Genomic DNA, 13446 nt, shown 5'->3' on the forward strand with positions numbered 1-13446 from the left:
TATGGTCTGGAAAACATCCAAAGTCAACATCCTACCAGACCTCAAAATTTAGCTCAAAGAGAAGTGGTCCATCTAGTGCAGATGCCTTAATCCACTTGTTACACACCAAATCACTTACAAACGTTCCTGAAAAAAACTTTAATAAACATGCAAGAAACATGTTTCTATAAATAAACATATTTATTGTAAAATCCACAAACATGGTTGTCAAGGGCATGAAGCTTAGACCACTGATATAAAGCCCTTTGAATGCCAACCAGGTAGCACTGGTAGGGGGGTTGATGTTCCTGTCAGATGAAAGCGTAACATGGTGGCGACTCTTCCTTCGATGGGTAAGTGGACATAAGGGCTCTGATCAAAGAGCGAAAAGGTGAATCTTCGGTCCTTGTGCGGTTCATGCGGGGTGGCAGAGTTGGTTTCCAGGATGTCGCAATGGAGTCCGGCACACTTGTCGATACTCTACTGGGCAAATGTTCAAAAAGTCATGGACCTGTCAAAAACAACCTAAGCCACATCAAACCGGTCCTGGTTATTTAAATGCACTCCATTCCCTATGAGGACAAAGGCTCCTTTCTGGGGAAGTTTCTCTATACCTTTCACCTTCAAAAGGTAAGCACGGTTGTGCTTCCGGGTATTGCTTTCCTGGGGGCCACACTGTACTTCAGTGGTGGGGGGTTAGGGAAGAGTAAGCAGGAGCCATCCGTGAACAAAGCTGATGAAGAGAGAGGTCAAGTGCCACCACATGGTAAGACGGCGCCATTTCCATTCACCTGAGATCACAAGCCGTCCTCCAGCACACTCGATGGCTACAGGGAGGCGGTCACTAGATATGAGGGGCACCAGGAGGAGACAAACGAGCGCTGTCAGGCAGAAGAGCCATGGGCGGGCACAGCGCTTGTGAGGGAAGAAGAGTCAGGCAGCACTATGCTCTGTGGGAGGGGCTGTGGGTTCTATGGGGAGGAGCCTATGCGCTACGTTCGGGGAAACAGAAGGCAAAGGTAATTTATCCCCTAGCAGCAAGTAACATCGGGAACCCAAAGCCAAGGGTTACATTTCCTTTTAAAGTGTGACACAGGCTGACAAAAAAATGATTTCCAGGAATGTATAAACGGCATAACAAGCAACCAAATACTGTATGTATCTTGTTTACTTTGTCCTTTCACTGGGTATCGATGACGTCTCAAAATTCATATAATTTGAGTGACCAACAAAGCTCTGGTAATATATACTTCTGCATCAATCTATGCCAATAATTGCCCTACACTCTGGCCTTACGAGAGAGTGGGTGTGCACATTGTCACAGTAATAGGAAGTCACCAAGCGTGTCCTCATCACCTCTCACACACAAAGGAAACCAAAGGAGCACTGAGCACAGTCAATGACACCCCGCCTACCCTGCGGGGTAATCACCACCCCGCCCCATGGCTTCCTTTCCTCAGTACACACACCGTCTGCCCCCGCCCGCCTGGCTCCAGCAGCAGGCCGCAAACGCCTCGTAAAGAAAACACAAACAAGGCGAGGGAAGGAAAACAATGGCAGATTAAAGAGCGAGAGCAGTGCAAACAGGCCGGATCAGCCCGAGTCACCAGGCCTCACCTGTGGTACTGCGCCTGCAGGAACTGAAACTCCTCCTTGATGCGGTCACAAGACTCCGAGATGGTGAACTTGAAGGGCTGGGCTGGTTGGTGGGGAGCCTAGGGGAGAGAAGAGTGGGTTAGACATGTCATGGAGGGGGGTCAGAGCTTCTGACAGGAGAGGAAGGGGCGAAGAGGGCATGACTTTGGAGGAGGAACTGGGGCACGGTGTGGCTATGAAGAGAGGGGCAGGGTCAGAAGGGAGCGAAGAGGGAATGTGTGAGGTAAGTGGGGACATGGCGCAAAAGAGGGCATGGCTCAAAAGGGGGAGCAAAAGAGGGCATGGCTCAAAAGAGGGAGCAAAAGAGGCATGGCTCAAAAGGGGGAGCAAAAGAGGGCATGGCTCAAAAGAGGGAGCAAAAGAGGCATGGCTCAAAAGGGGGAGCAAAAGAGGCATGGCTCAAAAGGGGGAGCAAAAGAGGACATGGCTCAAAAGGGGGAGCAAAAGAGGACATGGCTCAAAAGGGGGAGCAGAAGAGGACATGGCTCAAAAGGGGGAGCAAAAGAGGACATGGCTCAAAAGAGGGAGCAAAAGAGGGCATGGCTCAAAAGAGGGAGCAAAAGAGGGCATGGCTCAAAAGGGGGAGCAAAAGAGGGCATGGCTCAAAAGAGGGAGCAAAAGAGGGCATGGCTCAAAAGAGGGAGCAAAAGAGGGCATGGCTCAAAAGAGGGAGCAAAAGAGGGCATGGCTCAAAAGAGGGAGCAAAAGAGAGCATGGCTCAAAATGGGGGCAAAAGAGGCATGGCTCAAAAGAGGAAGCAAAATAGGGCATGGCTCAAAAGAGGAAGCAAAATAGGGCATGGCTCAAAAGAGGGAGCAAAAGAGGCATGGCTCAAAAGGGGGCACACAATTTGACACAGCTCAGAGAGAAAAAAAGGGCATGTCTCAGAGAAAGGGGCGAAGAGGGCATCATGGCTCAGGAGGAGGGGAAAAGGGAGGCAGCGGTCGCCTAGAGAAAAATGCCATTTAAGTCTGGGAGAGGGCACTGCCCTGAGAAGGGACGAGGGCATGGCTCTGAGACTGTTGGAAGAAAGGGAACTGCTGAGGGATGGGGCGGTTTAAAAGGGGTGAGGGCATTGCTCTGAGGGGATAACTGGAAGATTGGGAAGTGGGCACCTAAGAGGAGTGCGCGGACATGGCTGTGTGATGGGGTTGAGAGCTATCAGGGTCAAAACTGTCATGCCATCCTGTGGCTATAGTTTGAGCGGATCTGAGGGAAGGGGGGTTGGTGAAGGACAGTTATCTTTCAGCAGAGGAGGAATATAGTTTGTAGGCTATGAAGCAGAATACGCGAAAGGCTTCAGTTTAGAAGGGGTTCTTGTTTGTGGCGCTGCAGAAGGTTTCTGGACTCACCGGGTGACGGGACTGGGGGTACATCTTGCTCAGGTCTCGGATCATTCACGCCGCCGGAGTGGGGGTCCCTGGGTGCTGTGTGTGGCAGCTGTGCCCGTGCGGACCGATCCCGCATGCCAGGCGGGAGGGAGTCAGAGGAGTGTGATCCGGTTCCCTCTGCTCCGGGAAAGCTGCGCGGACACAATAACGACACACACAAAAAAATCCTCTTGTTCGGTACTGCTCGCGCTTCCACCGAGGAACACTAGACAGCTCCGACCCTTGCTGTTTATCCTGCCCTAGGTACGCCAACTCCCACTGCACCGAGCGTCCGACCCAACCACCGCTTCTGATCCGCTTCTGTGCCGGAGCTCCTCAGCCGCGCGAAGAGTCATTCACATTGTGATACAGCACCACACAACCAGGGAACTCAGCTGCGCTCTCTTCTTGGGAGATGTAGTCCACCAGAAAGGATTTGCTGTTGCTTAGGAGCATACAGTGAACTACAGCCCCCAGGGGGCACCCCGTGCCACCACCGAACCCTCCCTTTTCCAACGTCCCACTTCTGCACCCGACCAGTCCAATGGCAACAGACGGGACGTTAATTGCCGTTCTGTATTCACTGTTTCTCACCAATAGCGCGCGGGCCAAGTGTGGAAAGGGTGGGGTCTAGTTACAATCAGGCCCCCACGTGGGGACAGTACCGCCCCCTCCCAACTTCTACAAGAGATCGTAGCCTATCGGCGTGTTGGAAGACCGTGCGAATCGGTGACGTTGGTGGCTCCGGGGCGTCAGAACAGAGGAAACATTTGTTCGGCTGTCAGTCAAAGTAACGTGGGTGCCCTCCGACGCCGCCGCCCGCGCTGCTGCTGCTGGTTATCTGGAGATGCGCGGCCTCGACTCTGTGTGGCAAGGGGAGGCGGGGAGCGGGCATTCATGGCTCTGCACTCCACACCGATAACAGCTTCCTCCATTTTACAAGCACCGCAGCGGGCTGCGTGCGGCGCGGATTCATAACATGGGGATACCCCCACCCTGCCCCAAATCGTTTCTATACCGCTGTTACAGGAGAGCCTCGGTCTCCCAAAGGCCCTGCTGCTGTACATACACCTGTTCAATCCCCTCGTAAACATATGGTATGCTCATTTGCGTAATGTGTAATTCGGCTGTGTTATGACATATTTATCGCCTTCAATATATATATAGAATAGTTCTTTTGAGTACCACACGTACAGTAAGTAGTGTGACGTGTGGTGGCGAGAAAGGAACGGTTCGCTATATTTTAGCCTATGGAAAAAAAACCTTTGTGACTTGGTTGTACACTAGTCAGTTTTAAACGGCTTCATCTAGCGGTTTCTCGTCGAGTCTTTTGAATTCTACTCGGCATATGCATGTTGGTGTTCAATCTTGACGCCCAACTGCTGACTGAATGTCTGTCTCTGTAACATTGTATCATTTGTCACTAAAATGCTGATGATAAAATGGTAACTATTGTATTCGGTAACAATAAACAACTGTTGGTCCGGACTGAGATACATTCGGGAGATTGTGCAGTTTACAGATACACGTTTTTTTTAACACCATTTAAAATTCAGTTGGTTAGGCATGATTCTTAATAAAATGTTCATGAGCATAATTGAACTTTGTCCACTCTAGGCGTTGATCCAACAAACACCATTAGACACACAATTGAAGGATGGAATGCAGAACAAATCAAAACATTCACCCCCAGTCAAGAGATCTGGGTTAAATCCATAATTCTTTTGCTCACCATGCCACCCCAGTTTAGACCTGGCAATATGCAAATCAGTCTTGACCCAGTGCCTCATGGGAACAGTCCAGCCCGAACTGTCAAGCCAGGTCCTCCTTGGACCGGACACAAGCATCCTAGGACCGGATTCACGTCCTTGACATTACAAACTCTTCAGTATTAGTACTGGATGGAAAATTAACATTCGGTTTTCATGCAAAGAATACGACCATAATGTCCAGTTTTCTCTTGGATCAATAAATGACAGTGAAAACAATCTCACTCCTGGAGATAATTTTAAGTCGCTTCCCAAACAAGGGTCCTACTCAAATTTAACTAATCAGATTTGCACCTGTAAAAGGAGAGTTACATTACATGCTGCTAGCCACCTGAGCACTGATGCCCATCTCATCAATCATTTAACTGTAATCCGGGCCACTTTCAAGAGGATATCCATCAATGCCAGATGGTACTTCAAAATAGGCTACGTGGTTCCCAAAATTATGTACATCCTCATTGTATATGTGACATATTTGATGCCAGTATTGAAGAAATCCACTTTGCTACCTTTTTATGTTTTGCCTAAATGCACATGTGCTGTCAACGAAAGCTATTGTTCCTAAAAAAAAATCTTAAAAGTGGCTTAGAGCCCACCCTTACCATTGGTTGGGTCCTGCGTCACTATTGTTTCTTTACTTACCATTGGTCAGCGCCTCCTTTTCGCGTCCTGCTTGCTCCTAGGTTTTGAGTTTCATCGATGCTAGAGAGCATGGACCAAGTATAGCTTCCTGTGGCCAGTGTCCTTCCACTGCCCGCAAGCTCCTACAGTTGCTCTTATTGTCTTTTGGGTATGTACTTTTATTGAGTGTATGTTCAAAAATAACTCTCCTTCGTCCACCCTGCCCTCAATTGCTTTGCATTCACATACCACCCTTCTCCCTCTCTCCGATGTGTTGATCCCCTTCCCCCAAATACCTCTATTTTTTTTTTACATGTCGTCCAGCAGCTCTGCAACATGGTTTATAGAAAAAAGGAGCACTATGACTCGATCAATGCTGGATACGTCATAGGGCTTTTTGTTGTTTTTAGTGTGTCATGTTGCACAGCTGTTTTGCAATATGTTAAAAACATTGACCAAGCCAGTAGATTGTGCAAAGGTGAAACTTGTTGGCTTTGCCAATGCTTGTTTACTTAAGTCTGGGCTCCTAGCGTAATGGAGTTTAAGACTTCCCTTCCTCCTTCCCCCACACTGAACTTCAACTGAAAAACTATAATTTTTAATAAATATCTATAAATGCTTTGATATAGTCTGATGCACTAAGGTGAACCGCTTCAGTATGTATAATAAATACACTTTTTTGAATTCAGAAGAGACTTCATCATATTTTTACATGATGTTTGTCGCAAGATTTACATGCCAAACATTTTCAAGGTTTGCCTCGCACAGGGGCTCTTAGAGGCAAGGAACAAGCTGTGACTTGGCTCATCCTGATCATTTATTGGCTAGGCAAATGCCCCCCTACTTACCTTTCAAGAAAGACTTAACAATTCCTGATATGCTCCTACTCCACACAACGTCTTTAGTAACCGCACATAACTTCAAAGCTGTGTAATTATGCCTAGGGGATTGTTAATGGATTACAATTGGTGTGTTGTATTGAAAATGTTTCTATTTACTTTTGTTATGTAGTTTTCTTCCACTGTACGGTGCACTGATGCTTTCGGGGCATGCTGTGATGATAAAACATCCTCCATAGATTAAGATATTAATACCTGTATGTGACGTATGTAACAGAAACATAGCTACAGGCTCTACTTACAATGGAGACAGGTTTTTACAGTGGTAGTGTTATCAATGGACAAGCGCATCCAGGATGGGGTACTCAACAAAGAGGTAAATTGTGCTGGGGTGAAGTTTATGGGTAGTGAGTAGTGATTGGAGATGCAGGGTGGTGGGTGGGAGGGTTGGACAGTAGGACTACTAAATCATTAGGCAATGTGGAGCATCCTGGTGGACATCTTCTGAGGATGGGTTCCTTTAAGAGATGAGATTTCAGCTTGTGCAGATGTGGCAAAGGGGTTGTGGACCTGCTGCTTCGCCAGGGCCTTGCCACCACTTTTGATGAGGATCACCACGGGCTACTCTGTCATGGGTCAGAATAAGGGATATATCCAAATTTTGGAAAACTTGTTCAGTTTCTTAGTTTCTTCCTGCAGGGAGAGAGCATACCGTAAAAAGGAGAACTTGTGCATCTAACTTGTCTGACATCACATGTGGAGTCACCCACAACTTCCCCTTGTATCTTTATCATTCATGTGCTACCTCTGATGTAGGTCATCCCATGGCATACATTTCATTGTCACTGGCAAGCTGACGATATTGCTCCCAAAGCCACTGAATCTTGTATAACCGAGAGTAGATTAGATCTGAAGGAATCGAAATCAAAGCATATCATCTTTAGGACTATGATAAAAGTGAGGAAGTGAGGAATATACGCTCTTCTCTGACCCCGTCCCTATTTTTTATCATAACATCCACACTGGTGTCCAAGGTCCAAAATCTTGCATTCTGTGTTAAAAAAAATAACTGCCTAACCTTGAAGCTGCAACTATTGGCGGTCTAAAAAAACACCTTCCAGCTTACTCGCCTAAGACTTATGATAAATCTCACAGCAGACAAAAGGAACGTGTTTTTTGCCTGAGCTCTACTGTACAACAATGCTCTACACAAAGGTAGCACTAGGGGTGAGCATTGCTAACTCCATTGTGGTCAAAATGATGCAGGTTGTTTGTTCAGTGACCTCAGAAAAAGAAACCAAATTGCTCCAGCAAGTAGCAAATTATACTGGCTTCTTGTAATGTCTGAGATTCAGTATAAATATCTGTGTATCATACACTAACGTCTCCCCTGGACTGCATCAGTCTGTTTTTGAGACACAGTTCTCAGTTCCATTGCAATCAGGAATCGTGGATCCACAGGTTAGAACCTGGCTGGCCTCCTACCTTATAAACTGACAGCCTTGAGCAGAAAGGATGGGGACTCTGGGTGCCTGGCTTTGAAAACAGGGGTGGCTCCTCCGTTATGACAGATCAGCGTTACCCCACTGCTGATAGCCAACAGAGGCAAAAGTGAAAAATAAAATGATAGTAAAACAGTTTTATTATCATTTTATGTTTCACTGAGCCAGAGCAATCCGAGTCATAGGCTGGGGCGGGCCCATCGGAAGCTTCTGGGAGGAGTGATGGGCACTGGTAAGTGCGCATGTCGGTTTGGCCAGCCATCTTAGGACGGCCAAACCGACATGCGTACTTCACCCAAGCTGTGTTGCACAACTGGGTGAAGAACATAAAGAGGCTCCCTTCAGGCCCTGCCTAAGTGCCAAACCAGGCCACTCAGACCAATCCCAGTGTTTCTCTCATGATGGGTAATAGTATTCCTAGCATGAGAGCAGCGTCGGGAGTGGCATCTGGGAGCCTGCACAGTGTGCACCAGCCCGTGGGAGTCAAGGATCTGGAAAAGAGCAAGGCAGCAGCAGCCGCAGTGGCAGGAAAGCACTAGTTTATATTTTGTATTTTTTTTTCGTCATTTTTTTATTTTTGTATTTTTCCGCGCAGCCTCACCACTTCACATTGCGATCAGCTGTCACTGTTTAAAAGGTTGTCCTTGACCCTCTTCGTGCATAAAAGCACTGTTTATTCATTTATTTTACAAAAGAACATAAAACATGTTTTCTCTAGTCTCTCAAGTCCTCTCATTTCCAGCCAGTTTGATAAGACATCCTTACTTGCATACCGCACAATGCAAGTGTGCTAACTAACCAACAGCAAGGCAATAAAGACAAACAAAACCTTGACAATCATAGCTTACAAAATGTGGATTCTATGCGTTGAAGCCCATCCTCCAACATATCAAATTTCTAATAAGGGTCCTCTGACAAGGTAATACTGGTTTACCTTGAACTCCCATTGGGAGTATTGACCCTTTATCCAGAGAAGTCCCATATCTTAACCTATACCGTGGCATATAGATTGCGCTCACTCAGAGCTGCTGGAACCGCATTTCTCTTGCATTGAAATGGACAGGTGGACCAACATAGGGAACGACACCAGGGCAGCTGCTATTAACAAATTAAAACAAATATCACGAATATCAGACCCTCCAAATGAGTATCAGTTTCGACCTCTGTTTTCCCCATAACCAAGACACAAAACTGCGTTTTCGTGCATGTCATCTTTCCATCGCGATGTTAAGGGTCAATTTCTAACTGAAACAAAAGTCGAAGATTATAAATTCAGTATTGTAATCCGCTGGTTAGCATTCATGTTGCAGGAATTTTAGGGAAGACACTTTGCATTTTTTTTATAGAAACATAATGAGCGTTGACTCCGCTGCAGGTGTTTGATTTACAAGTATAGGTGTGGCTGATAGCAGATTACTTCCTTTACTGCCCATTTTAAATGTATTTCGGATTAGGTTTTTTCTCAGAGAAGCCTAGAAAGACAATGCATGGATGACTTGCAAGCCTGGCCCGCATTATCCGGACCGTTCCACCTAAGCAGGGTCATTGCACCCACAGGGGTGCTTGTCGGCCTAAAGCTGGTGTACAACAACACCTTTGTGTTATTGTTAGGCAGTAAACGCCCGGGGGAGCTCTGCTTGCCTTCACGTCCCCCGCCCACCACGCCCCCCTCCCTCCTGCACTCCCCCTCCCTCAGGCAAATGTCCAATTAAGCCCCGGGAGCGCTCTGAAAAGGGACCGGCTGGACCTCCTGCGCCGACACCACCCCGCGGGGCTGGGGATAGGGGGGGGAGGGACGCCCCTGTTCCTCTCGGTTCACATCCATTTTCCGCACCGCTGGAGCTGGCCGCCTCTCCATGTGAACCGCGCGCTGCTCTCTGCTCTGTTTAGAGATGCGCACACGCTGGATGGCTGGTCGTTGTCTGCTGAAGATTGCTATCTTTTCATTTTTTTTCTTTCATAGATGCATAAAGGGGAAAAGGTGCTTTTTTTTCGCCCCTTCCGGGCCATCACGTTTCTAGTATCCGCTAACTGAATCGCATTATTATTTGTCGAAAGAAAAGAAAGGTCACTTGTTCACACTGCCATTTTTTTCCATCGACTTTCTGAGAAGAAAAATGCTTTGTGTAATGTTGTGCCTTGTTTTTATGCCCTGGAAAAAATGTTTGGACACTGCAACTGGACACATCGATGACAGACTTATTTATATACTTTTGTTTGGTGTGTGTCTGTAGGGGGATGGGGGGGGGGGTCTGCCTCGTGGGAGACAGTTGCTTCTGTTTTCGAGCCCAGCCTTTGCATCTGTGGTTTGTTTGTGCAAATAATATAGTATTATTTCTCCCAGGGCTAGTGCTAGGGTCACCCTCACGAGCTCAATGAGTGTGATCCTCTGAAAAGGAAAAAGTATACAAAGCGCGAGTTAACTCCACAGACGCGGCCGCACTGTGTATCCGTACCCCGGCTGTTGCTTGTGTCTTAAACAGCTTTTTCGTAAATACTTAGGTTTACAAGTAATGTTCTCTTTTTAATTCTCTGACGAAAAAAAAACTATGGTTGTGCAGCTAAAGTTCCATAGTGTCAGTGCGCAGGCGTTTAATTGCTATATCTTCACAAGCAGTCAGATGGTAACCATGTGCCTGTCAGGTCTTCTGTGGCCCTGGTGTGAAAGATCGCTTCCATTTGACGCTTGGGAGCACCAGCCTGTCAACCAAGCACTCCACAATGACAGCACTTTTTCAGCTGTTGAGAATTCCTGCCTTCTAAGTGTGTCTTTAGAATTTCTAAATTAGTCTTTTTCTCTGTGCTTTGAGGTGATGTTGCTCTACAATCTATCCGTTAAACCTGGCATTGTGAATGATCAAGATAAAATAGGACTGCGTTCTTTCTCTTGGTCTATTTTTGCTGCCTTCATCAGTCTTGAATGACATTCCAGTTGACACGGTGCAGGTGTTTTTTTTTTTTTTGCAGTTTTATATAGCATGACTTTGATTCGAAGGTATTGGAGCTCTTTATGAGAGCACAAGTCACATTACACAACGTCACATTCATTTTGTGTGCACGAGGAGGTTAATTTGATTTGCCCAAAATCACAGGATGGTGAGCCGACGCCAAGACTCGAACCTGGTTCTATAGTTCCAAAATCCGAAACTCTGGCAGTAACTTCACATCCTCTCCAGATCCTCACCTGGTTTCTATTGGATCCTGTTGCAACATTTCAGGCTATCAAAAAACACTGCCCCAAACATATTGAAGTTAAAGTACTTTACCAAAGCAAAGTCCTATACCGAAACCAGAAGCAACAGAGCACTTTAAACCAATGAAGCACTGCATCAACCCCAAACTGACCCACCCATTCCTCACTCCACAGAAAAGAGCAATGCCATCAACCTCTCCATCAGTGAAAAAATATAGACGATACTATAGCACATCAACAATGCCAACCCTGCTGCACCTTTTATGCCCACGTCTTGTAGTTGAATACCGCAATGGCCATCCTTCAAAGCCCTATTACTTGCAGATCTCCAACATTTTCAACACCGTTAAAGTCCTTTTCTATCAAAATGATTAACCTTATCCTTCATCAAACCTCTCAGGGGTGTTCTCACACCCCTACTCACCCATATCAATGCCTCCTTTGTTCAAAGCATCTTCTGAGATGCTGTCTAGACAGGTCAGATTGTCTCACTCCTAAATAAACCTTCACTAGATCCTGACTAGATACACTGCTGGACTATCACTCACCTTCCGTTCATCAGCAAGATCGTTGAAGAGAAATCCATGTTAAGCTCCAAGATTACAGTAATGCTTACCGTCTCCTGCATGACTACTAGCCTGGATTCAGTGCAGCCTGGAGCCAGTGCAGGTCTCTCAGGTGGCCGGAGATGTGGCTGTGTCAGGGGATGTCCAGGATGAGTTGTGCAGAGGCGTTCTGGATGCGTTGGAATCTTTTCTGTAGTTTGGCTGTGGTTCCGGCGTAGAGGGTGTTTCCTTAGTCTAGTCGGCTGGTGACAAGTGCCTGGGTGACTGTCTTCCTGGTTTCAGTGGGGATCCATCAGAAGATCTTTCGGAGCATGCGCAGGGTGTTGAAGCACGATGATGAGACGGCGTTGACTTGTCTGGTCTTCGAGAGGGAGGAGTCCAGGACGAAGCCCAGGTTACGTGCGTGGTCCGTTGGCTTGGGAGTGGTGGCCATGGCAGGGGGCCACCAGGAGTCGTCCCAGGCGGAGGGAGATGATCCCAGGATGAGGACTTCCATCTTGTCTGAGTTCAGTTTCAGACAGCTGTTCTTCATCCACTCGGCGACGTCTTTCATCCCTTCGTGTAGGCTGGTTCTGGCGGTGGCTGGGTCATTGGTGAGGGAGAGGATCAGCTGGGTGTCGTCGGCGTAGGAGATGATGTTGAGGTTGTGTTGGCGTGCAATGTCTGCGAGGGGGCTCATGTAGATGTTGAAGAGGGTGGGGCTGAGCGATGATCCCTGTGGTACGCCGCAGATGACTTCGGTGGCCTCGGATCTGAACGGGGGGAGGCGGACTCTCTGGGTTCTTCCGGCGAGGAATGAGGTGATCCACTCCAGTGCCTTCTCTTGGATTTCGATGTTGCTGAGGCGCTGCACTAGGGTGCAGTGGCAGACAGTGTCGAACGCTGCAGAGAGGTCCAGGAGGATGAGGGCTGCTGTTTCCCCGTTGTCGAGCAGGGATCTGATGTCGTCAGTGGCTGCAATGAGGGCAGTCTCGGTGCTGTGGTTGGCTCAGAAGCCGGACTGCGAGTGGTTGAGGGATCCGTTCGTCTCGAGGAAGGCGGCAAGCTTTCTTTTGACGGTCTTCTCGATGACTTTGGCAGGAAAAGGGAGGAGCGAGATGGGGCGGAAGTTCTTGAGGTCGGTGGGGTCCGTAGTTGGTTTCTTTAGGAGGGCGCTGAGCTCGGCGTGCTTCCAGCTTTCCGGGAAGGTGGCGGTGATGAAGGAGGCATTGATGATGTCCCGGAGTTGGGGTGCGATGATGGAGTCGACCTTGTTGAAGACGTGGTGGGGGCAGGGGTCGGTTTGGGATCCGGAGTGGATGGTGTTCATCATGCAGGTGGTGTCTTCGGTGCTGACCGGGGTCCAGGCGCAGAGGGTGGTGGTGGGGGGCGCTGGTTCGGTGGTTGGGTGCGTGGTTGGTGTGCCGAAGCTGTTGTGTATTTCGGCGATCTTGCGGTGGAAGAACGAGGCGAGTGAGTCGCAGAGGTCTTGTGAGGGAGTGATGTCGTTGTTTCCGGCGCTTGGGTTGGAGAGCTCTTTGACGATGCTGAAGAGTTCCTTGCTGTTGTGGGCGTTGTTGTCCAGTCATTCTTTGAATGCTGTCTTCTTGGTGGTGCGGATCAGCTGGTGGTGATTGTGGGTGGCGTGCTTGAGGGCAGTCATGTTGTCTGTGGTCTGGTCGTTGCACCAGGCTTTCTCGAGGGTGCGGCAGTTCTTCTTGGAGTTCTTAAGTTCGTCGGTGAACCAAGAGGCTTTCTTGCTGCTGTGTCTGCTGGGGGGTCTTCAGTGGTGCGAGGTCGTCTGCGCAGTTGGTGATCCACTGTGTGAGGTTGCTGGCTGCTTCGTTGGGGTCCGTTGTGCTGGCGGGAGGGCTCTGGCTGAGGCAGGTGGTGAGCTGGTCGGCGGTGATCTTGTTCCATGTCTTGCGAGGAACCTGTTGCGGGTGGTGGTGAGTCGTGGTTCTTCTGAAGC

At 48.3% G+C, this 13446-nt stretch overlaps 1 protein-coding gene across 4 annotated transcripts in view; it reads right to left on the reverse strand.

Moving 5' to 3' along the window:
• The window catches only part of LOC147727275 (transducin-like enhancer protein 4), a 263396-nt gene extending 260026 nt beyond the window's left edge, over positions 1–3370 (reverse strand). For all 4 annotated transcript variants that reach the window (XM_086961337.1, XM_086961336.1, XM_086961335.1 and 1 more), the window contains exons 1-2: positions 2988–3370; positions 1597–1694 (exon numbers count right to left, since the gene is read on the reverse strand). In XM_086961337.1, the coding sequence (XP_086817463.1) occupies positions 1597–1694; positions 2988–3032 (143 nt within the window). In that variant the 5' untranslated portion in view covers positions 3033–3370. The remainder of the gene's footprint in view (positions 1–1596; positions 1695–2987) is intronic.
• Positions 3371–13446: the final 10076 nt, after the last annotated feature.

Source organism: Lissotriton vulgaris, chromosome 3_1, assembly GCF_964263255.1.
Source record: "Lissotriton vulgaris chromosome 3_1, aLisVul1.2, whole genome shotgun sequence".
Classification (NCBI taxonomy): Eukaryota; Metazoa; Chordata; class Amphibia; order Caudata; family Salamandridae; genus Lissotriton; species Lissotriton vulgaris.